The sequence below is a fragment of the Thermobia domestica genome, chromosome 13 (assembly GCF_964235325.1).
Source record: "Thermobia domestica chromosome 13, izTheDome1.hap1.1, whole genome shotgun sequence".
Classification (NCBI taxonomy): domain Eukaryota; kingdom Metazoa; phylum Arthropoda; class Insecta; order Zygentoma; family Lepismatidae; genus Thermobia; species Thermobia domestica.
This window is the reverse complement of record NC_137466.1, coordinates 179,272,959-179,299,455: the sequence shown is the minus strand read 5'-3', so window position 1 is coordinate 179,299,455 and position 26,497 is coordinate 179,272,959. Positions and strand designations below refer to the sequence as shown.

Below are 26,497 nucleotides of genomic sequence, written 5' to 3'. Positions count from 1 at the left end.
ACCAGTGGAATCATTGAAACAGTGGCGTATTTACGATTTTATTTCGGGGGAAGGCTTTGCCAACTTTAGTCCTGGAAATGTGAAAATTCTGTAACATATCTCACTTACTTTAATGTAGTAAATAACATTTTGGTTGGATTAAGCCCGGAATCCCCCTCTAAATACGCCACTGCATTCAAATGTCAATGATTTTTGTTTTTGTTTCACTTAGGAAGAATATAGTTTTATTTGATGTTTTAAACATGTACTGTCAGTGTGCTAGATGCTCAATTCAAGGCCTGAGACAGAAAACAAACATTGAGACGAAAGTGGTCTCAATTTCATAGAATCTCTAGAAATAACTTCTCCATAAATACTTGTATATATACATTTATTGTAATTATTATAATGACTTTTTATATGTATTGAATAACAGCATCAAACAAGATAAATATGTGTTTTTTATTGATAACTTGGAACTCCGACAAAATGGTTGCTTACATACTCTCTCTCAAACACTTTCCGAGGTGAAGAATTTGGAGATCTGAAAATAAAAGTAATTACATAAATTAAAACAAAATATTATATAAAACTTTATTAACAAAACTTATATTTTCATTTTAATTCTATTACAAGTATTTATTAATTTGTCAGTTTTACTTTCTTTAGCCGGATGTTCTAAAAATGGCGCCCACTGACCACAGAACACTATTCTATAGGCCAAAATGAAGTGAAAATGTTATATGATGAAATACTCTCGGGGCCCTCCTTCAGCCGCTATGGGGAATCAAAATTTCACAATATGACAACATCCAAATTAACTTGGAGCCATTAGCATTACCCTACAAGTACAACAAGCAGTTGAATCGATTGCTACACTAGTAAGTGATGCGTGTCAATCAATATCGAGTGTAGCTGCCATCAGGAAAGAATCGATATAAGTATTTGATAGATTCGTAGATCTAATCTATGGTTCTTTATTTACGACATTGCCACATAGTGCAATTCGTGTCTGCAGGCAAAGACCCAATATTTATTTATTTATCTATCTATCTATCTATCTATCTATCTATCTATATATATATATATATATATATATATATATATATATATATATATCTTTATTATGGTTTGTAGAATAGTGCTCTGTGGTCCGTGGGCGCCATTTTTAGAACACCCGATATATAGGGGAAGGGGGTATAAAGTAGCCAGGGCGCGTAAAGTGGTCATCGTCATTTTCTCGTCTGTATATACCTGATACCTATCACAAGTAGGCCCAATCAGTTGCGCTAGATGCCATTGTATTTCTAGATGACAAAGAGGGCAGAGACAATTGTTATTCTGCTTGTATGAAGAAAAAGGTGTTTTCATCTATTGTTGATCTAAGGGTAAGTATTAGTTTAACAATGATTTTCTCCCAACTATGCAAAACTTGATGACTATATACTATTTTTATTATCAAGTGTAATGCTTCTTAATAATTTTCCCATTATTTAGTAGTGTTTAAGTTTTGCTGTTCAGAGCGAAGAAAGAAACGTACAATATGGCGTGGAATCGGGCAAAGTGGTCAGAATCAAAGGCGGTAAAGTGACAAGAGCGAATGGACTGTGTGATTAGTTCAATTGAAAACTAAATGTGATTATTTGGATGGGTGAGATGTAAAAGGAAAAAATTCCACTGGAATCAAATTTTGGATTAAACTGAAAACTATTTCCTACATAAACTATAGGCCTTCTGCTCTACAATGATTCTGCTGCTTGTAAACTATTAATGGAAACTATTATGCCTAACTATTTTCAAAAAGCAAACTAATTAGGCCTATAGAGTACTGTACTGTAGCGGAAAGCGTTTTGAATTTGGGTCTAGGCTCTTTAAACGAAAATCCAAGTGGAACTTTTTCTTTTTGCATCTCACCCATCCATTTGATCACGATGAAGTCCTAGTCGTTGAAGGTTAAGGTAGGCTTGATGTAAAAATAACCAGCCTATGCAACGTTGCCACGTTGTGAAATTTTGATTCCCCATAGCTGCTGAAGGAGGTCCCGGAGGGCAAACCATCATATAACATTTTCGCTTTATTTTGGCCTGTAGAATGGTGCTCTGTGGTCCGTGAGCGCTGTTTTTTTAGAACACCTGATATATATATATATATATATATATATATATATATATATATATATATATATATATATATATATATATATATATATATATATATATATATATCCTGACGAGAAATAATTTCCTCTGCAATGCCAATCAAAATTGAATTTGAACTTAATCAATTTTTTGTAAAACGAAAAGGAAATTAGTAAATGCTATTTAGAAAAAAAAATAGCAAGAAATAAATGGAACAAACCTGTTAAATGTTAAGTAAACTAATCATTTCTCCGCTCGCTGTACTCTTTAGGTTAATAAATCACTCTTAATTTAGTTTTAAGTCTGTACATCTAACTTATATTAATGCTCAAATCCAAATATGATTTACGGCTTTTGGCCTATTTTGAAGTAACGACAATGTAATTAAATCAGTGGAATTGGTTTAAATCTGCAAATGTCCTGCACACTAGCGCCATCTCTTGACGTCAGGCAAAAGGAGGGAGCCAGCACTACTAGTGACAATTGTTAACCTGGCTCTGAACTAACAGGAACGTAACGGACAGACGGAAATATTTTATAGTATATGTAAATGCAGTATCTACTTACAATAAAGAATTTTTTCCTTTTTGTCTTTGATCGGAAAGCTCAGTCATTCAGGACACAAAATATACAAATATGAAATAGAACGTGTCAATATTACTAAAGAAGATACAAAAAGAAATGTAAGTAAATAGGGTATTTTACACGGTTTGTGTATATTAAAACGCTAATTACGAAATTCAGTTTAAATAATCAAATTCCAAATTGATAGAATGAGAAAATAGGAAGAAACGTGATAAATTAGAGCAAACAAATGGGATATGAAATATAATGCTCATCACCAGCTCACATGGTCTGATATTGAATCAAAGTATTAACAAATACATGGCACAGAGAATATATGTACTAAAGGTGAGTGTTCTAAGTTAGGTCTACAATGTCGCGTTCATAGAGGGATTTGAACGTATTAAGTATTATATACTGCATATAAATTTTTCGCTTTCAAAAATTAAAAGTTTTCTTTCAGTTTTGACATAAACTGGATAAAAAGAAGAGACTATTCAATCCATTGCTCAACACATTGATGCAATAACGAGTAGTGTATATAGAAATCTAGGTTTAATCTATAGGATAGGACAGGATTTCTACAAAGAATCAACATTTATAAGGTTATATTTTTTGTATATGAGGTCAAAATTAGAGTACTGTTGTATTGTTTGGATACCAAATGTCATTAAATACTCTGATGCAATAGAAAATATATAGTTTAAATTTTAAAAAATGCTTGCATACAAGAAAACCAGTTTCTACCTAAAATATATCCCCTATGAAGACTTAGTAACAAATTTTAGTTTTCAAACATTAAAAAAAGATGGATGTTGTTTTGCATAAATTATTAAACGGTAAAATTGATTGTCCAGAATTATTTTCAGGAATGTTATTACATGTCCTAACAGGCAAGGCTAGAACAGCGAACACTGGGGTATTCTATTGTAGAAAAGCAAGAACTAACGTATTACATAAGTTTCTGTGGAGAATGTGTGCTTCATATAACGAAATGATTGATTTCATGTAGTAGATGTATTTAGTACGTCCGAAAACAAGTTGAAAACAATTCTCAGGCAATAACTTCTGCATAATTAAACGACGTATATTTGTGTATCTATATATATAAAAGAGAACGTACAAATCCTTTGTTAGCTCATCACGCTAATACGGCTGAACCAATTTCTTTCATTTTTGGGGGGTTATTAAGATTTGGACCCTAGATGGTTTTTATCATATCACTTTAATTTTCAATTACCAGTGTCTTGAGATAATTGACCATTCAAGTGTCCATAACGTAGAAATCCTTTGTTAGCTCATCATAGCTAAATCTAACCGTATTTATATGCAACCCACATGACCGTGTCACTCGGCGGGTTAACATAAATGACAGGCGATATAATGTTAACATTTACTGCAATCTTCTATGGTTTTTATCATATCACTTGAAAGCGAAAAAGTAAAAATTATCTAAGTAACAAAGTTTATTGCGTTCCGGGGTGACCCCAGCGAAGCGGGGTGAACGCTGCTAGTGTATAATAATATGTGTATGAAATGAAATGAAATCTTTAAGTTTTACGTCCCATGGTTATGCCGGTTAGGCTAAAGGAGACGGTGATAATGAGAGATGAGTGAAATGGTGGAATGAAGAAAGTGGGAGGAAACGGGAGAACCCCGAGAAAACCCACGAGCACGATGTTTGTCCACCACAAAGTTCACTTGGCGGAGGCTGGGATCGAACCCGGGACCCCAAGCACCAGAGGTGAACGCTCTACCACTGAACCACCGCGCCCCCCTAATATGTGTATAATATTGTATGTTAGATAATTATGTACACGACACTATACCTTAGCATTATGACTCTTGTGTTGTCCTTATGAAATAAATAAATTACACTAGCTGAAGACCAAGTTTGAGTTCGCGAATTTTAGTACAAGACCGTGATGCATGGAAGCTTCCAGTTTGCGGCAAGTGGCCTGCCAATAGAAAAAAAAGAGACTTTGTTGTTATAATAACACAGATCGAGGCGCAAATGGATTTCAAATGCTCATAAAACAGTAAAGTTTTGAGACTAACTTCAATAAATTCCCTGATAAACCTCGAAACGTAGTGTACTAAATATTGGATTAAATTTCTCATTATCCAGGGACTACCATAAAAAAAAAGAACTTCTTTGATTTGTGACCACCAAGAAAAGGTGATTGCATTTAGTGTTTTCGCTAATTTTCCCACTCTTTTCCTTCTAAAGTTGTGATAATGATTCATAATTACCAAAATATTCATGTTATAAATGGTGCTTGTAAATTGGGTAATAAATGAAGTTATTTTCAATAGTTTGCACCTAGTTTAGACATTTGCATAAAATGAGCAATTATATCGTTAATGTTTCCACAGATTTCTGAGCGCATTTATACAATAGTATTTTTATAGTCTAGTTAACTTACTTTCTAAAATTTAGGTAATCCTCGATTGTCTTAGTTTTATTCTAATTGGTAAAGGAAAACACATAGGCAATGCGTCATGGTGTCCTGGAATAGTGTCAGAAAAAAAACTACGAGAAGTCTAAATCAGTATTTTCTCTTTTGTTTAAAATCATTTGGTTCATTTAAACCTTTCTCATTCAAGTGAAGCGACGAAGCTTTTATTTTCTGGAGTTAGCTTGGTGAAAACTAAAATATCGAAAATAAACACTACATCTCAAAAGATTGTTTTGAAATTCCAACTGTTACTCATTTCCAGTTACAAGTTCAATGAGGAAAAGGGTAAAAGTTGACATGTTTGGTAGTCAGGAGGAGGACAGGAAGAAGAAGAAGGGTTAAACAAGTAGCAGCAATAATAAAAATAAAAGGTAAGTGGTAGAGAGGTATGAGAGGAATAACAGATATAAGTAAGAAAACCTCCTCATCTTCCTTAAAACTTTATCCTGATTCACTAACAAAACGGTGTGGTTTTTAGCTCAGAATAAAATATGTAAGTTAGTAGAGCGGAATTAAACATTATCATTACAGTTTCTTTAATTAAATAGCTCAGAAATTCCATTAATATGGCTATAGATTAGTTGTTCAATAATGTTTTATTCATTTTTAAGATATCTACTGAGATTTACTGAAATTTTAGAGAGCTTGCTATTGATATTTTGGATCCTTGGGCTGGCAACGTTGAGTCCTTGCTGTCTTTCTTATAGTTGGTACGTTAATTTTAGTTTGATTACTTTGCAAGTTCTTCAATTTGACAGTCGTTACTGCCTTTCTCCCATTTCGATGAATTCCAATGTTTTCTCCTTCCCAACTCGGCTCCCTATGGTCCACAGCAGCCTAAATTTTGTCTCCATTTCTTTTCACGCTCAATCAGACGCCGTATGACTGCATCGGATTTGCGTGACAACCATATAGACCTTTACTTATGTCAGTGTTCGGACGTAGAAATATAACACAATTAATTAGAAAAGAGCTACCTAAGTAATTTGATAATGCTTTCTGTATAGCCTAATATCATGTGATACATTCGTTTGTTTTACTTATAAAGTGCCATTATAGTATTAGTATTGTATTATAGTAGAACCTATGCATAAAAATAAATATGACACTTTCAAAAGAGTGGAATATATTTTCGACTTTAAACTTCTCCCAAGAAAAGTTTCTGGGTTGACGTCGGCATTGTAGGGTGTTGAACCTCAAGAAGTTAATCAAGTCCATTAGAATGTTTCAGTATAATATCTATTGCTTTCACTGAAATTGGAAAACCAATTATATCGAATTACATCGTATACAGCAAAAAATGGACTATAACTATTCTATCAGGCCTTGTTTCCATTTTGTACTAATACACAATAACATACTGAGCAAGGCTATGTGATAATATGTAAAAAAAAAAAAAACAGTATCACGTAACAGTTTCAACACAATAACTGTGTCTTCATCAGACTTCCACTCCTTTTCTAGAGAAGAAGTGGAAGTCTGATGAAGACACAGTTATTGTGTTGAAACTGTTACGTGATACTGTTTTTTTTTTTTTTTTTTTTTTTTTACATATTATCACATAGCCTTGCTCAGTGTGTTATTGTGTATTAGTACAAAAAATGGAGTGTTGAAACGACACAAAATGACTACCACTTTGGCGTGTTAGTCAATTCAACTTCAAATAGTCAATTGTGTGTCAATTCAACACCAAGTTTTTTTTTTTTTTATCATGCAAAACCCGTAGAAGGGAATACCTTCTCTTGGGAGTGAATTTAAGTGTATAGGCTAATTAAGGATAAAATGGAAGGCAAAGAGGTTTTATTTCATTTATTTGATATCTTTATTCATCCATTACATGGGGATCTTTATTCATCAATTGATTAATAATCGTCATTCATCGTATGTTCACTATTTGTCATGATGTATGTATGAAAAGATGCAGTGCAAATCAGACGCCACAACACAGTGGTATTAGTTAGTTAGACAGATGAAGGGTTATCTTCTTGTGCCGTGGCGACTCGGCACATAATGAGAGACAGTATGATGCCCTTGTTATTGCGAATTAAGGTACAAAAGATGGATAGATGTTGGGTGATAAATCTGGTGGTTGATATGCTAATAGAAAGTCGTCTATGTGTTCGTCAGGATGTGAAAGAACATACATTGTAATTAAATGCTGAAAGGGTGTAGGTTGTAGACGGGGTGGAACGTCTTGTTCAGCATCTATACGTATACTACTGCAGAGGATGGGATGGCCTTGCCTGCAACGAGTAGTGATGTATCTGGTACGCAGTTTTTCCAAATGAAGAAGAAGATGTGGAAATGGAATACGATCATAGAGTAGCCAGGTAGGACTAGGCAGTTTGATGCGATATGCCAGGCGTAATGCATGTCTTTCAATTATCTGGAGGCGGGTGTAGAATTTGTTACTGGCATTAAGCCATGCGATGTGTCCATGAAGCATAGATGGTCGTATGAAGACTTTGTAGGTATGTAACACAGTCTCTTGATGAAGGCCCCATGAAGTACCGACTAATCTCTTCAGAAGATTTAGTTTATTTTACGCTAGAGATATGAGATGCTGAAGATGTCCATGCCATGAAAGATGGTCATCAAAGATTACACCCAAATACCTTGCTGTACGTGTGACAGAAATGCGTGTGCCTGCTATGGTAAGATGTAAAAGAGATCTATTGCGTCGGACCCGACTGGTATGTCCTGATGGTATAATGACAAGTGCCTGTGTTTTAGTGGAGTTGATTCGGAGTCGCCAAGTATCACACCAGTCACAGAATTTATTTATTGCCTCTTGAAGTATACTATTGATATGCTGAATATATTTCCCACAGGCAAGGTAAGCAGTATCATCTGCAAAAGTAAAGGTGTGGATAGGGTCAGGGGGAAAAGGCAAATCTCAAACATATAATATATATATAGGAGTGGCGATAGCGCTGACCCTTGGGGTACACCAGTAAGTGGGAAAATAGGAAAAAGATAAAGATGAATTAATGCAGACATATGCTATGCGATTGGTCAGATAGTGATAAATCAGTCTGATATATGCGAATGGTAGTCGTAGAATATGAAGTTTGTAAATTAATCCATCGTGCCAAACTGAATCGTTCAACACCAAGCACTTCGCCTTCAGAGAAATACCGGTACCTCGTTATGGCTGTGAGTGTGTGTATTCTTTTTTATTGTTTGGTATGAGCAAAGCTTTGCGAAATATATTTCGCTTTCGTGGCAAGTAACTAATAACAGTTTATGTTTTCTGTAATCGGTCACAATAATATTGTTGTTAACCTGTGAATCATCTGACAACAGTTACACAGACAGCTCTGCTTCCATCTATTTTCTTTATCTGTTATTCTTGTGTCTTAGCACTTATGAAGATAAGATGGCAGGACTGTTGCCTATGTAACTGTTGTCAGACGATTCACAGGTTTACAACAATATTATTGTAACAGATTTCAGAAAACATAGAACATTATACGTTACTTGGCATAAGTGTCAATTATATTTCGCAAAGCTTTGCTCATATTAAACGATAAATACCAATGCAAAGGTAATAGAGAGCTATTTCTGATATGCTCGCAAGTCGATGTGCTTGGTGCTGAATTAACACACAAGTAACACGCTAAAGTGGTAGTCATTTTGTGTTGTTTCAATACCTCATTTTTTACAGTGTACTGTTAAATTTCAGGTAGTGTTTATCTATTAAGAATATTAATCGGGTAATCTCACCTTTATGCTGTTTTGCTGCACAGAACATCGCCGTTGGACTAGCATACGTTTTACCGTCTGTAGCACACACAGGGTCCATGAATTGAACTTCCTGAGTCAATACGTAACATGGGTCATCTCTTGCTTTGCATTCCCCATCTCTTACACGTGTAACTGAAATAAAATTGATAAATGAGTGTTTGTAACTGTGTGTATTTCAGCATAGTTCATTGGTTACCATTTAAATTTACTGTGATTCAATTTTATGCGTGAAGTAGTATCGTTGAAAGTTAAAAGAGCAAACATTCATTTTCCCAGTTTAATAGAGTTGGATGATAATCAAAAAGGACCCAGTATATTGAAAAGTGAAGTAGTAGAAGCAAGCAAAGACATGCGAAGGAGAAATGCCACTGGAGACGACGACATAGCAGGAGATTTGCTCAAGGAATTAGGAGACAATGCAATGAAACTATTAACAAGATCTACTTGAGTGGAGAATGGCCAAAGGATTTTCTTGATGTTGCAATAATTGCATTGCCCAAGAAAAATCAAGCAAAGAAGTGCAGGGATCACAGAACCATTAACCTGATTCCCCACACTGGAAAGATCATTGCACGCATACTGAACAGGCGGCTCGTAAGCAAGATAGATGAGAGGTTAGAAGAAAATCAATTTGAATTCCTGAAAGGAAAAGGCATCAGAGATGCTATTGGATTGATGAGAATTATATCAGAAAGAACCCTTGATGTAAAGGAAGAGTTGTTTTTGTGCTTCACCGACTGGCGAAAAGCTCTCGACCGAGTCAATTGGACGAAACTTCTGAAAATACTTAAAGATATCGAAGTCAACTGGAGAGATCGACGACTCATTTAAAACCTGTACATAGGACAACGAGTGAAGATGCGCTTGAATGAAGGAGAAACCAATAGTGTGGAGATTGGACGTGAAGTCAGACAAGGATGAAGTTTGTCGCCCCAATTATTCAACATTTACAGTGAAAGTTTAATGAAGGAAGTATTAATGGGAACTAGAGACTTCAAGATTGGAGGACAGATCATTAACAGAATCAGGTATGCAGATGATACGGTTATAATAGCTAAAACCGAAAGAGGACTACAGGAGATGATTGACAAAATAGTTGACACTGGAAAACTGTATGGAATGGAAATTAAGATCGAAAAATCGAAAGTCATGAGAATATCCCGTGGAAACACGTCCTTACGGATCAGAGTAGAACAAAGAGAATTTGAAAAGATCGATAATTTAAAGTATCTGGGAAGTATTTTGACGAGAGACGCTTACTGCACAAAAGACATCAGGTCAAGAATTGCCATAGCTAAAGAAGCATTCAACAAGAAAAGATCACTCTTAACTAGCAGGCTCAATATTGGACTTAAGAAGAAGTTGGTGAAGTACTATATGTGGAGCATTGGACTGTATGGTTCAGAGACTTGGGCATTACGAAAGTTAGAGAAGAAATATTTGGAGAACTTCGAAATGTGGTGTTGAAGGAAGATGGAGAAGATAAAATGGACAGAGAGAGCAACAAACAAAGATGTTTTAAAACGGATAGGAGAGAAGAGAACACTTCTAGCCACCATTCTTCGTAGAAAGGCCAATTGGATTGGACACATCTTTAGAAGAAATTGTCTTTTTCACACCGCCATAGAAAGAAAGATGGAATCGAAGCGAGGAATAGGAAGAAGAAGAACACAACTGATTGATGATTTGAAAGATAGGAGAAAATATTGGAAGTTAAAAGAGGAAGCTGAAGATCGACAAAAGTGGAAGAAACATTTCCAGGTTCAAATGTAAAATTAAAAAAAAATCCTCATTAGTCCCAGGACCTGCCGAAAGGCAGAATACCGAATAATAAATAATAATGCTGGCCTAATGGTTAGCCCTGCGTCCTGTGATTGGTCCCGCGTTTGATCCGCGGTGAGAGAGTATTGAATATATTTACAATAATTCCGATTCCCCCCTAAACTGTAGATTTATGTCTCATGTAGCTTCGGTACTGAAAATAGACGAGGAACTTAAACAAATTCATAAATTTAGTAATGGAATATCTTTTTCATATATATATATATACAGTGCCGTGCCGTGGAAATCAGCGCCCGGGGCGAGAGTATACGACCGCGACCCCATACATATATTCCAAGGAATTTTTCCTCTATTCTCCGAGTTCTGCGCCCCCCTACTTCGGCGCACGGGGCCGTCGCCCTCCTCGCCCCGCATGGCACGGTACTGTATATATATATATATATGGTCAGATTGTAACTTAGAGCGATAGAACTGTCTCTAAAGTGTTCACCAAAATAATGATATGTTCACCACGGAAACGGGTTTTTAAAAATGTACCAAGGCAAGAGAAAAGGGTCATTCTTTGTTGAGAATCCAATCTTATTGCATGTCTTACTCACATAGGCATCGGACCTTGAGGGCTCATATTTCTTCAGTTCCCTAATATTATCGTTGAGGGAAAGAGCCCATCATTATCCGCAATGTTTCACTCACGTTTTCGTACTTTCATTTCAATAAAACAATTTTCCTGATTCAGTGTTTTTTAATAACTACTCAGAAATATATTTTTCACTTCAAGTACATAGTTACTTTACTTATTTAAATAGTTTCTAGTTTCTTCCTTCCAGAATTTTTATTGACAAGGGGGAAGACAGATTGTTTATGAGTGTTTCTTCTTTTCCTTCCTGCTGCTAGTTTCAATTACTTAACTGGTGATCATGGGCACCGATCTTGAGGGTGGAGTTGCCATCTGTCCAGAATTAAACGGCAAATTCCGAATTTTAAGAAAATTTTCAGCGTCCCGAATAACGTTTAAACGGAACGCCAAATTATCCTAAATTCTAACAAAATATACGATAGATATTCTTAGTGACTTTGTGAACTTCGATTCTCGATGTATACCTGTGACTACCGAGATATCGACATCGTTCTAGCAGTAAAATTGTTCGTGTTGGCACCAGTGAAATAACCTCCAACGAAGTTATTCTTTAATTGTTCCGTTCCAGTTGACGCCAACACCTTTTGTAAGGTTTTGGGTTTAAATTTTCATTTACGGATATATGTATTTTTTTTTATTCTTAGTAAGTTCTTTCGTATACAAATTTGGGTATGAGGAACCTGCGATCTTCATATGTTCGATAAGCATGTTCCACTTTAGGCTTACTTTTAGTGGCGACCCTACTTGGAGGACCGAGGGTGTCCTGGCACCTGAAGTTTGATTCAATCTCCATTGATGTCTTGTTAGATTATATGTGACAAACCTGAATGGGAAACCTTAAAAGTTACAGAGAAATCGATGTCACTGCTAGTGACTAGTGTGCAATACTATCGCTTTATTAACATCTGAGTTGCCTGCGAGACAACAGTTCAGACTATCTCGTTTCGAAAAGATTTCCTGAAAGTGATGGTTTGCTTCGGAACGTGTTTCAGTTGAAAGAGCTCTGTCTTGTCTCATAACTCACCTCGTCTGGCTTTCCTGAAAAATCTTGGACAACCCCAATGATTTCCTTGTGTCGCCGCTTATGCTTACACACTACAAGATTTCAAAGCTTGCAAGCTGAAATGGCCTTGACAAAGAGAGTTAAGGGTGCATCGTTTAATGTAGTTGTTATAATTAAATCTTCTTCTTCTTCTAAGCCTTTTTCCCACTTAGTTGGGGTCGGTTTTTCGGATCGCTGTCCTTCCTCTGTTTCTATCATTGTCATATCCTCTATGATACCACACTGCATCACATACAGGGGTAGACAAAAAAATCTAAAACGTTTGCAAAAGTGTGAAAATCATACCTAGTATGGTGTGGGGTCTCCTTTTGCCTCCAAAACAGCTTGGATCCGACATGGAACGGACGTATACAGCTCCTGAATCATGGTGTGTGGAATTTTGTACCGTTATTTCTCAAAATATGCTCCAGTTCCTTAAGGGATGCTGGTGGAGGGTAATGAGACCGAACACGCCTTTCTAATTCAGACCACAATAGCTCAATGATGTTCAGATCTGGTGATTGTGGGATTCAGGGGAGGTGTGATAGCTTCTCAAACCATGATTTCACCGTTTTTGCAGCGTGACAGGGTGCCAAATCATCTTGGTAGATGCCATCACCATCAGGGAACAATATTTGGGCTATGGGTAGAACCTGGTCCCCCAAAATGGCCTTATAAGTCTTAGCATTCATCATTCCATGCAGGGCTATGATGGGGTCTGCAGAAAACCACGATATCACTGCCCATATTGTAACAGAACCACCCCTATGCTTTACAGTTGGGAGCAGACAGTCTGTATCATAGGCCTGCGACGATGTTCTCCATACGTAAACACGACCGGTTGTTGGAAACAAGGTGAAGGTCGATTCATCGGATCATATTACGTGTTTCCACTGCTCATGAGTCCACGCCTTGTAGTTCTTGCACCACTGGATACAGCTCTCCGCATTTACTGCTGTGACTAGGGGTTTGGCGATAGCGGTCCTGCCATGAATTTTCATTTTGTGAAGTTCCCGTCACACTGTTTTCGATGAAACCGGGTTCTGTAGGCCGGAATTAAGTTCAGACGTAATTTTCATTGCAGTGGCCTTCTTTTTAGCTGCTTCAATCCGTTTTAATGCCCTTCGTCCCTATCTGACAGGATTGTCTTTCGACCACTGTTGTGCTTTGCAGACGTCGTTGACCATGAATTGTGTATGCTCTCGTGACATTGGACACAGTGCCTTTCGATACCTCCACAATGTTCGCCACTGTTGCCACTGAAGCTCCAACCAGACGGGCACCAACGATCATGCTTCTTTAAAAGTCTTTCAGGTCGCCTATTTTACCGCACCACTTTCACACCACAACACTCACAGGTGAACTGGTTACTGCTGACGGAAGAGGAAAGTCCACATGACACATTGAAAACAAAAATAACGATCGGCAACCGCAACACGTGTTGTACAGTGGAGGGCCAAACTTACGTGTCTTGTATGAAGTGATTTTAGATTTTTTGTCTATCCCCTGTAGTTCTTAATACAATCTCATTTATTCTTTGGCTGGCCTCGGGCTCTTTTCCTATTCAGTTTTATAGCATCCGCTCAATAAGCTATGTAGTTCAAAGATCTTCTTCTTACATGTCTAAACCATCTTAATCAAACTTTCTCTTCCACTTATTCTACTACTGATCTCACCTTTACGTTCCCCGGATCACTTCATTCTTAATTTTGTCTCACCGCATCATTCCACACATCCACTACAGCATATTCATCTCTGCAGCATGTAATTTCTGTTTCTCCCTCTGTTTCGTGGTCCAACATTCCGCTCCGTATAACATGACAGGTCTCACTACTGTTTTCTAAACTTTTCCTTTAAGGTGTATTGGTGCACTACGGTCACACAATTTTCCTGCCGCTTCTCTCCATTTTGTCCAACCGCTGCTAATTCTGTTGTTTACTTATTCTATTCCTGCATTATCCAAGAACTGGAATTTCCTCGTCATTGCCACCTCTTCTTCATCCAGTCATATTCTTGTGTTCTCGATTATATTTTTTCCTGAAAGGATAATGCAAATATTTTGTCCTCGTTCTACTAATTCTAAGCCCTCTTGGCTAGCTCTTGGGTATCCTTTGTAAATTCATCCATCATAATTGAAAAAAGGTATGGGCTAAAACTAGATCCCTGATTAAATTTCACTTTAACTGTGAACTCTTCTGTTATTCTGCACGTGATCTTCTCCATCTGTCCTACATCACTTATACATAATTTGAATCATACAGAAGTATGTGTTGGGGACACACACTTCCTTCAGGGCCTACCAAATAAGATCCCATGGAACTCCATCATACGCTTTCTCTAGGTCGATGAAAACCATATGACGATCCTTCTGGTTTTCTGTAGTTTTCCATTAGCATCATAGTGCAAATATTGCATCCGTTGTCGATTGTCCTAGCATAAAAGCAAATTGGTTCTCTGTTATTTCAATCTCTTCTTCAATCTTGTTTCTCTAACTCTCTCTCAGAGCTTCATTTCATGGGTCATAAGTTTCACTCCTCTGTAGTTGTCACATTCTTGTATATCTCCATTGTTACATAGTTGCTCCTCCATTATTTAGGCATATTTCCTGTTTACAATATCCTATTAAAAGGTCTAGTAAACCACTGCACTTATTATTTACCTAAACTTTTCTGTGCTTCGATAGGGAGATTATCCGGTCCTGGAACTTTCGCACCTTTAATCTTTTTCATGGCATTTCCTACCTCTAGTATGGTCACAGGCCGAACCAGTCCCTGATTTGTGGATAGAATTTCGCAAGTTTTCCTCGGGCTTTCTTCATTGAGAAGTTTCTGAAAATACTCCTGACACCTTTTCTTTTATCTTTTCACTTGCCAAAACTTTCTTATTTTCTTTCTTCTTTTCTCTCTCTCTCTCTCTCTCTCTCTCTCTCTCTCTCTCTCTCTCTCTCTCTCTCTCTCTCTCGCCTTCGAAAGCTTATATAGCATCTTTTCTCCCTGTTTTGTTTCCAAGTTGTTGTGATGTACAACTCATCATAAACTTTGCATTTGCTACACGAACTGCCTTCTTGGCATTCGTCTTCGTTTCCTTGTAATTCATCAAAACTCATTCATTGCCAGAGTTCTGCTATTTTTTTTGTGTTGTTCCTTCTCCTTCACAGCTGCTTGAACTATTTATTAGTACAATATGTGGAAAAAGAATACGACAAGTTATCAGCATAAACATCAATAGGTTAAAATTCAAATACCAAACAAAATTGTATACTTCCAAACTATATTATTCATAAATATGAGATAAGTAGTATAGCTTCAATATCTGACCAGAAGTAATTAATCATTCAGACTGACATCCAAAAGTGGGGGAGGAAATGAATCCATAGTGTTTAAGAGTATGAATGCGTGCATGAGAAAATCACAGATATATGGGAGAAAATGATATTTTATCGAGTATCTTATTTAATATATTCTTAATAGTATTTTGTAATTATTCACTGGAAATGAATTGTTTAATTAAAACAACTCTTTGATGTAGACAGAATAATTAATTGTTATTGCCTGCGGAATAAAATGTTTGGAAAATCTAAGAATAATTGATGTAATATTGTACACATGTGTTCGGATTATTGTAGAAAATTGTTATATTAAGAAGGTTGTGTTTTTGACACGTGTAAAAACGGAAATACATGATTGTTGTAATGTATTGCGTCGCCGTTTGAAATTCCTTGTCATTGTTTTAATCATCTTTGGAAGATCTCCAACGACTTCACTTTGCGGACATTCGAAAGATCTTCGTCAACAGTAGCGTGGTTTTGAACACATTATTTATTTGCACATTATTTAACATAGAAATGTTTCATGAATTATATACTGGCGTTGCAAGAAATAGATCGTATTTATCAGATTTATTGCAAGTTGTGTAATTGATGCGATAAATAATTAAAAAGAATATTACTGCAGTACTAGTCTGTTTAACGATGATAGTCTTTTTTTTAAAAAAAGAAAACTGAATTTTGTTTCTACTACATCCTTAATTTAACATATGACGCTTTATGGTATGTATTGTGCTTAAAGAGAATTGTTCGTTGTTAAATAGAAATATGTGTGAAATCTGGACTTTGAAATACAGAAGGAGTTTATTCAATTACACATTTGTTTGTGAGAAAGGAACTAAATCGTGTCTAACATATTGTAACAAATCAATTGTGGGAAGAAACAAACTCATTTATTATAGGATTAGCTAGTGCGGAAAATACGTATAAACTGAACCAAACAACACATGTAATATGTTTCCAACTCTAGTTGCTGGCACTCGTGTAGTAGTACTTGCGTCACCCTATCTAACTTTGGACTTTGACCCCGACATTTATGACGTCATAGGTCAAATGTCAATGACCTTGGCCCGAAGTCAATGACCTAGGGGTAATTAGGACCACCCCCTCTAGATTTTGGCATTGGTACCATGGCCCACCACTAAATTTTGGCAGAGGTACATGGGACCACCCCCCTTAAATTTTGGAAATTGCCAAATCTAAAAATTTGGTATGGTAGCCTAGGACAATAGTATGTACCTCTATCAGTATTGGGTGTCTATGTCGTTCCCTTTCATGGGTAAAAAATTGCCAAAAATTCAAATTTCGGGGGTTTTTGACCTAATTTATCCCCTTCGGTGAGGTATTATTACCCTATATGGTTATATGGGCTTATACAGGGCTCCATTACCTTTCATAAGACATGGGTATATTAATGCACCCTTGAAAAATTTGGGAGGGGTACATTGGCCCACCCCTTACATTTTGGAAATTGCTCAATTTAAATATTGGGTATTATAGCACAGGACCCTAATATGTGTTATGATAAATTTGGGTGGTCCACCTCGTTCCATTTTAGGGGTACAAAATTGCCAAAATATAAACGTAAGCAATAAGTTATACCACGTGTTTTGGTTCTTGGTCGATTTTATCCCTTTAATGAGGTGTTATTACCCTACATAGTTATATGGTCATGTATAGGGGTCCATTTCCTTTTATAAGATATAGGTATATTTGTGCACCTCTTTAAAAATTGTGGAGGGGTACCTTGGCCCAACCCTTAAATTTTGAAAATTTTATATATTTGGTATTATAGTATAGAACCCTAATATAGGTTACTATAAATTTGGGTGGTTCCCTTTCATGGGTACGAAATTGCCAAATTTTAGTACAACCACATGTTTGGTTTTGGCTCAATTTATTCCCTTGGATGAGATCCTATTACCTTATATGGTTATATGGTCATGTATATTGGTCCATTTCCTATTATAAGTCATAGGTACATTTGTGCATCCTTTTAAATTTTTGGGGAGGGGTACCTTGGACCACCCCTTTAATTTTGGAAATTGCCCATTTTATATATTTGGTATTATAGTATAGGACCCTAATATAGATCACAATAAAATTGGGTGGTCCACCTCGTTCCATTTTAGGGGTACAAAATTGCCAAATTTTAGTACAATCACGTGTTTGGTTTTTGGCCCAATTTATTCCCTTGGATGAGGTCCTATTACCTTATATGCTTATATGATCATGTACAGGTGTCCATTCTCTGGGGTGTAGGTATAGGTGTCCATTTTGGGAGGGGTACCATGGCCAATTTTTTAAATTTTGGAAATTTTTCAGTTTAAGCATTCGGTATTATAGTACAGGATCTCAACATGTATCATGATAAATTTGGGTGGTCCACCTTGTTCCCTTTCATGGGTAAAAAAATTGCCAAAATATAAACAAGCAATATATTGTACCATGTGTTTGGTTTTTGGCCCAACTTCTCACCTTTGATGAGGTTCTATTACCTTATATGGTTATATGGTCATGTATATGGGTTCATTTCCTATCATAAGACATGGGTACATTGATGCACCTTTTAAAAAATTGGGAGGGGTATCTTGGCTCATCCACTCGGTTTTAGAAATTGTTTAATATAAGCATTTGGTATCATTGTACAGGACTTCAATATGTATCACTATAAATTTGGATGGTCCACCTCGTTCCCTTTCATGGGTAAAGAACTACCAAAAATCAAATTTCGGAGGTTATTGACTCCGTTTGATAAGGATTTAACACGTTATATGGGTAGGTACAGAGGTTTATTACTTTCATATGTTTATGTTCCCTTTTAAATTTGGGAATTATCAAATAAAATTCGGTAAACGTTTTCTAGGACCCATTGTAGATGTTGGTGTTCCTCTTATGGCCAAATATTCAAAATTTAAAGGTTATTGACCGGCTTTATTATTGAATAAGTACAGGATTTATTACTTTTTCATAAGACACAGGTGTATTTGTGTACCAATCTTAAATTTTGGGAGGGGTACATTTCTTATTGTCGTATCAATAATTGGTAATTGTTCTTAAAATTGGATAGTATCTCATTCATTGGGTAAATCATTGTCAAATATGAGTATGATCACGTGATCAGTTATTGGCCTATGATGGGATTAGGAGTCCAGGACATTGGTACATTGAAATTTTGTAGGATAATTTGAGAATTGTCAAATGAAATTGCGTCATTGGTTTTGATTATTCCAGCCTATGGACCAAATATAAACGTAAGCAATACGATGTACCACGTGATTGACCTTGATGAGGTAGTGTACAGGGATTCATTTCCTTTGTTGTGGTACTTCTTAAGTTTGAGTACACACTTGCAGAAAACAGTTGGTTCTACTCAGGTAAACAATTGACGGACATTACTGCCCTTATTGAATATATAATGATATGATTAATTCTAAGACTTAGGTATATCGAGAGAAGTATTCTTTAAATTTGGGAATTGTGATAAACAGAACTTTAACATAAGGCGTGAAATTTGAAACAATACTTTGAACGTTAGTCACAGCTCATAGTCTAAGATCATTTGTGGTGATTGATTTGACCTTGAGCTTTAGAAATCTGATAGCTAACCTTATTGAATCTTATGACTCATAGTCTTAAGGGAATACATGCTACAACACTGAAATTTAGTCACAAGGTGATGTAATCTGACACTAGCAAAGTTATTGTTGATGCAATTTGATTGGTTGATCACTATCTTTCGTGCAATCTGATTGTCTGATCACTATCTTTCGCGCAATCTGATTGTTTGATGATTTTCAAATCTTTGCTGCATTCAGTTTTGTTTTGTTTAACATTTAAAAAGTTTTTGAAATTTTTGTTTGAAACTTTGGTTTGACATTTTTTCGTTTGATATTTTTAATTTGAAAATTTTTGTTTCGAAATTTTTGTTTGAAATTGTTTTTGAAATTTTTGTTTCAAAATTTTTTGTTTGAAACTTTGGTTTGAAATTTTTCATTTGAAATTTTTAGTTTGAAAATTTTTGTTTCGAAATTTGTTTGAAATTTTTGTTTCAAAATTTTTGTTTGAAACTTTTTGTTTGAAATTTTTGTTTCAAAGTGTGGTTTGACATTTTTAAAAGTTTGTGCACTCATTAGTAAAGAACCGGAACTGTTTAGAACAAAAACCTCTGGCAACATTGTTTATCATGGTGCAATGGTACACGTCAGAACATGGGGTTGTACTTGAAATGAAAAAACACAATTCATTGAAATGGAACATTTTATTACACTCCACATACATTCATACCAGATATAGGTTCTGTATATTGTCGATACAATGTATTTTGAACTTCTTGCACTAGTTTGTCTTTAGCGTATAATTTTAATTCCAGTTGAAGTCTTTTAAGGTCTATTGCAATATCAATTGGTGAAAACTCAATGTCCATTTGATCACAAATAAACTGTTTATCAATACAGGTATGCACCCACGAACGATGTTGACAAGCATCACAACATCTAGATACATGTTGTACAATATGCATGACACATTTCTCAAAATAGTACTTTTTCAAGAATATACTTGTTTTGTTGCACACTTCCACTGCATGTTTAACACACTGGAATACGTTGATGAATTTGTTCCATTTCGTTTGCGTTAGATACACCATATTGCGAGGGACATGCAATGTACTCTTTTTACGTAACAGCACCATCTTCTCTTCGAGGACTGTACGCAGCACCACTTCATGATTTGCGCCTAATGATTTGACTATGGTCACATTTAGCTCATCATGAAAATTATCATTCATTTGGTCGATTTGTGAACATAATATTTGCCATTCTTCAAAGTTCAATTGTACACCAAATTGTTCTGCTTTGCCCAATCGAATCACTGGTTCAAATGTTCTAGCACTGATACCAATCATCACATGTTTTGTTTGAAATATATTTATTGGATAATAACTTGCGAAGATGAATTCTTTATCGTTAGAAGTACATATCTTTCCTGCTGAAACGCACTTGCTCAAATGATTTCATGGGATGACACTGTATTGGTTGATTTATAGAACTACAGCTGACGTCATTGGAAAAAAATGTGCTGACGTTTGAATTCATGATTTCATCACAGTTGCTGACGTCATGCTGACCAATCAAATTCATAGATCGCATTCAGCATACAACTACGTCTGATGTCAAAGGAATGTGCTGACGTTTGAATTCATGATTTCATCACAATTGCTGACGAAACCAAATTCACTGATCCGGCTGTGTACTAAATTCAAATTGATGACTTCGACTCAAGAATTCTTTGTAACATAAAGATACAGATCCAGTATTTAAAAAACGCAGCAGCTCTTCTTGTTTTGATGCTTCCATGGGTAAATATCTTGCTGGTAAAATCATATTCTTATCATTTTGAAGCTTCACTACGATTCTTAACCCAAACTTTGTAGGGACTTTTTTTGGCTAGCTAAGATTCTATAAGGTACATTCTGTTGTAAATCAGTAATCTTGGTAAATGATTTCATCACGTCACGTGTGTTTAGAAACTGCAGACAAGTAGCCATGATGATGTTATTATGAATACTAACAAGAACGATACTTGTATATGATGCAAAAACTGATGACGTTGCATTATCATTCTGATAACGTTGCAAAAACTGATGACGTTGCAAAAACTGATGACGTGTACTATTGCACCATGATAAACAATGTTGCCAGAAGTTTTTGTTCTAAACAATTCCGGTTTTTTCTAATGAGTGCACAAACTTTTAAAAATGTCAAACCACACTTTGAAACAAAAATTTCAAACAAAAAGTTTCAAACAAAAATTTTGAAACAAAAATTTCAAACAAATTTCGAAACAAAAATTTTCAAACTAAAAATTTCAAACGAAAAAATTTCAAACCAAAGTTTCAAACAAAAAAATTTGAAACAAAAATTTCAAAAACAATTTCAAACAAAAATTTCGAAACAAAAATTTTCAAATTAAAAATATCAAACGAAAAAATGTCAAACCAAAGTTTCAAACAAAAATTTCAAAAACTTTTTAAATGTTAAACAAAACAAAACTGAATGCAGCAAAGATTTGAAAATTATCAAACAATCAGATTGCGCGAAAGATAGTGATCAGACAATCAGATTGCACGAAAGATAGTGATCAACCAATCAAATTGCATCAACAATAACTTTGCTAATGTCAGACTGCATCACCTTGTGACTAAATTTCAGTGTTGTAGCATGTATTCCCTTAAGACTATGAGTCATAAGATTCAATAAGGTTAGCTATCAGATTTCTAAAGCTCAAGGTCAAATCAATCACCACAAATGATCTTAGACTATGAGCTGTGACTAACGTTCAAAGTATTGTTTCAAATTTCACGCCTTATGTTAAAGTTCTGTTTATCACAATTCCCAAATTTAAAGAATACTTCTCTCGATATACCTAAGTCTTAGAATTAATCATATCATTATATGTTCAATAAGGGCAATAATGCCCGTCAATTGTTTACCTGAGTAGAACCAACTGTTTTCTGCAAGTGTGTACTCAAACTTAAGAAGTACTACAACAAAGGAAATGAATCCCTGTACACTACCTCATCAAGGTCAATCACGTGGTACATCGTATTGCTTACGTTTATATTTGGTCCATAGGCTGGAATAATCAAAACCAATGACGCAATTTCATTTGACAATTCTCAAATTATCCTACAAAATTTCAATGTACCAATGTCCTGGACTCCTAATCCCATCATAGGTCAATAACTGATCACGTGATCATACTCATATTTGACAATGATTTACTCAATGAATGAGATACTATCCAATTTTAAGAACAATTACCAATTATTGATATGACAATAAGAAATGTACCCCTCCCAAAATTTAAGATTGGTACACAAATACACCTGTGTCTTATGAAAAAGTAATAAATCCTGTACTTATTCAATAATAAAGCCGGTCAATAACCTTTAAATTTTGAATATTTGGCCATAAGAGGAACACCAACATCTACAATGGGTCCTAGAAAACGTTTACCGAATTTTATTTGATAATTCCCAAATTTAAAAGGGAACATAAACATATGAAAGTAATAAACCTCTGTACATACCCATATAACGTGTTAAATTCTTATCAAACGGAGTCAATAACCTCCGAAATTTGATTTTTGGTAGTTCTTTACCCATGAAAGGGAACGAGGTGGACCATCCAAATTTATAGTAATACATATTGAAGTCCTGTACAATGATACCAAATGCTTATATTAAACAATTTCTAAAACCGAGTGGATGAGCCAAGATACCCCTCCCATTTTTTAAAGGGTGCATCAATGTACCCATGTCTTATGATAGGAAATGAACCCATATACATGACCATATAACCATATAAGGTAATAGAACCTCATCAAAGGTGAGAAATTGGGCCAAAAACCAAACACATGGTACAATATATTGCTTGTTTATATTTTGGCAATTTTTTACCCATGAAAGGGAACAAGGTGGACCACCCAAATTTATCATGATACATGTTGAGATTCTGTACTATAATACCGAATGCTAAACTGGAAAATTTCCAAAATTTAAAAAATTGGCCATGGTACCCTTCCCAAAAATTTAAAGTGGTGCATCAATGTAGCTATGTTTTATGATAGAGAATGGACACCTATACATGATCATATAAGCATATAAGGTAATAGGACCTCATCCAAGGAAATAAATTGGGCCAAAAACCAAACACGTGATTGTACTAAAATTTGGCAATTTTGTACCCCTAAAATGGAACGAGGTGGACCACCCAAATTTATTGTGATCTATATTAGGGTCCTATACTATAATACCAAATATATAAAATGGGCAATTTCCAAAATTAAAGGGGTGGTCCAAGGTACCCCTCCCCAAAAATTTAAAAGGATGCACAAATGTACCTATGACTTATAATAGGAAATGGACCAATATACATGACCATATAACCATATAGGGTAATAGGATCTCATCCAAGGGGATAAATTGAGCCAAAACCAAACATGTGGTTGTACTAAAATTTGGCAATTTCGTACCCATGAAAGGGAACGAGGTGAACCACCCAAATTTATAGTAACCTATATTAGGTTTCTATACTATAATACCAAATATGTAAAATTTTCAAAATTTAAGGGTTGGGCCAAGGTACCCCTCCACAATTTTTAAAGGGGTGCACAAATATACCTATATCTTATGAAAGGAAATGGACCCCTATACATGACCATATAACTATATAGGATAATAACACCTCATTAAAGGGATAAAATCGACCAAAAACCAAAACACGTGGTATAACTTATTGCTTACGTTTATATTTTGGCAATTTTGTACCCCTAAAATGGAACGAGGTGGACCACCCAAATTTATCATAACACATATTAGGGTCTTGTACTATAATACCCAATGTTTAAATTGGTCAATTTCCAAAATTTAAACGGTGGGCCAAGGTACCCCTCCCAAATTTTTCAAGGGGTGCATTAATATACCCATGTCTTATGAAAGGTAATGGAGCCCTGTATACGCCCATATAACCATATAGGGTAATAATACCTCATCAAAGGGGTTAAATTAGGTCAAAAAACCCCGAAATTTGAATTTTTGGTAATTTTTTACCCATGAAAGGGAACGACATAGACACCCAATACTGATAGAGGTACATACTATTGTCCTAGGCTACCATACCATATTTTTAGATTTGGCAATTTCCAAAATTTAAGGGGGTGGTCCTAATTACCCCTAGGTCATTGACTTCGGGCCAAGGTCATTGACCTTTGACCTATGACGTCATAAATGTCGGGGTCAAAGTCCAAAGTTAGATAGGGTGACGCAAGTATTACTCGTGTCTTTCTTAGTTGGTGTTCCAAGCTCGATTCTCGGTATGAGTTCCTCTACAAATGTTAATACACTATCTATCCAATCAGTAATCTCTGTAATAAACTGCACAAACAGCGAAATCAACTTAAACTCAAGGATCATCTTATGAGTAGTAAAACCTAAATTTCAATTACTTTTAAATTCTCAATGAAATTACTTATTATAAGACTAAATACCATATTTTTATGTCTGTGAACTGAAGCCCAGTTCTCTTGTTAGCAATACAAATTAAATACAGTCGTTTTCAAAATATTAAAACATTCTCTAAAGGACAAGGCCATTCTGTTTCTAATCTGTTAAAATATTTTTAGTTCATTAATAAACTGGTAATAGGCTAATATTCCTACATATCTATTCCATAAGGTTTGTATGAAATCCAATTTCATCCTTCTCAACAAACGAAAGATCAAGATTTTGTTTTCATAACAAGAAATCTAATTGTTTGTCCTGTCTCCATGATTTCTCATTTCCTCCTAACAAACACCTGTTCTGCTTTCACGTCCAACCCTTTGGAACCCTGGTCATTTCAATATAAACCATACGTCGCAATAGCTGATCCTATAATAAATGTGTTTGGTTTCTTCAGCAATTACCTCTTTACAAGATGTGTTACAAAGGATTTAGTTGCTTTCACAAATGTGCAATTCAATAAACCCCTTCCGTATTTCGAAGTCCAGATTTCACACACATTTCAATTTAACAACGAACAATTATATTTAAACACAATAAATACCACAATGCAGCACGTGTTAAATTAAGGTCTAGTAGTAACAAAATCCAGCTTTTATTTTTTTAAAAAATTATCAACATCAAACAAACTAGTACTACAATAATATTTTTTTATTATTTAATTTATTAATCACCCAATTTGCAATAAATGTGGTAAACCCAATCTATTTCTTACAACGTTAAAATATAATTCGTGAAACATTTTTATGTTAATAAAAAATACTGTGCAAACAAATTATGTCTTTAAGACAACATTACTGTTGACGGAGACCTTTTCAATGCCCTTGAGGGTAAAGCTGTCGGTGAACTTCCAATGATGACTGAAGAAATGGCAAAGGGATCTCAATCCCGGAGACGGAGAAATATTACAACAATTATATACTTCCATTTTTACACGTGTCGAAACCCTTACCTTCTTAGCACAGTGATTTTCTTTCACAGTGATTTCACTCAATAAAAATTGGATCTTCCACTTCAGGTTTCAATATTTGGCTTAAAGTTTGAAAATCTACCATGACTTCATAATATGAAACATAACTCACTTGATAAGAGATTTTTCCTTGATATCAAACACAATTCGTCTTCGTCCTTGTAGGTCTTTCCATCAGAACCACAAACTGCTCCTGTGAAATTGTCATGTTTAAACGCAGTGATACTTGAAATGGGAAACTTCATTCCCATTGTCAAACTGTTAGTAACACGAAATAGGAAGCAAGTCATATCAGATCTCTTTAATACTTCGTTGGTTGTGTTACAACTGGCGTTCTGGCGAATAGTAAGAGCTATATATAAGAAGACAAACTAAAATAAGTAATGAATTTAGTATACATATCAAGAAGTGCTAATTGACTATCTTTCTAAATTTTTATTACGTAATTTTATCCAAAATCATTCCTGTGTTTGGGTTAAGATTGGCAATACAATTTTCACTTATTTCTACTAAACCAAATTTATTAAAATTTTAAATGCACACTTGCCTTCGATAAGAGTTTGTCGAAGATTCTATTTTAAAAAATTAAGATAGCGATATAATTAGCGTATGTATCTTCGACGAACGAAACAAGGGTTCGATTCTTAGCAGGGGCTCATGTGGTTCGGATTCCACGTTAAGCTGTAGGTCCACGTCTCACATCGTTTTGGAGATGAAAAGGATTCGAAATTCCAAACAAACAAACCAACGAACGATCATAACCTATTACGACAGATTACATGATCACCCT

The 26,497-nt window shown here is 35.3% G+C and overlaps 1 protein-coding gene across 1 annotated transcript; it reads right to left on the bottom strand.

The window, feature by feature from the left end:
* Positions 1-450: 450 nt before the first annotated feature.
* Positions 451-26,046, bottom strand: LOC145667439 (thrombin inhibitor rhodniin-like). The gene is made up of 3 exons (XM_081734918.1): positions 25,820-26,046; positions 8,867-9,019; positions 451-523 (listed from the first exon to the last, which is right to left on the bottom strand). Exons 1-3 carry the CDS (start codon positions 25,995-25,997, stop codon positions 477-479), a joined length of 378 nt encoding a protein of 125 aa, XP_081591044.1. The 5' UTR covers positions 25,998-26,046; the 3' UTR covers positions 451-476.
* Positions 26,047-26,497: the final 451 nt, after the last annotated feature.

Coding starts and splice junctions, on each gene's coding strand:
- LOC145667439 (XM_081734918.1), bottom strand. CDS start 25,997: ATGACTTGCTTCCTATTTCGTGTTACTAACAGTTTGACAATGGGAATG. Junction 9,020..25,819: donor AAGGAAAAATCTCTTATCAA/GTGAGTTATGTT, acceptor ATTTTATTTCAG/TTACACGTGTAAGAGATGGG. Junction 524..8,866: donor TGCAGCAAAACAGCATAAAG/GTGAGATTACCC, acceptor TTTTATTTTCAG/ATCTCCAAATTCTTCACCTC.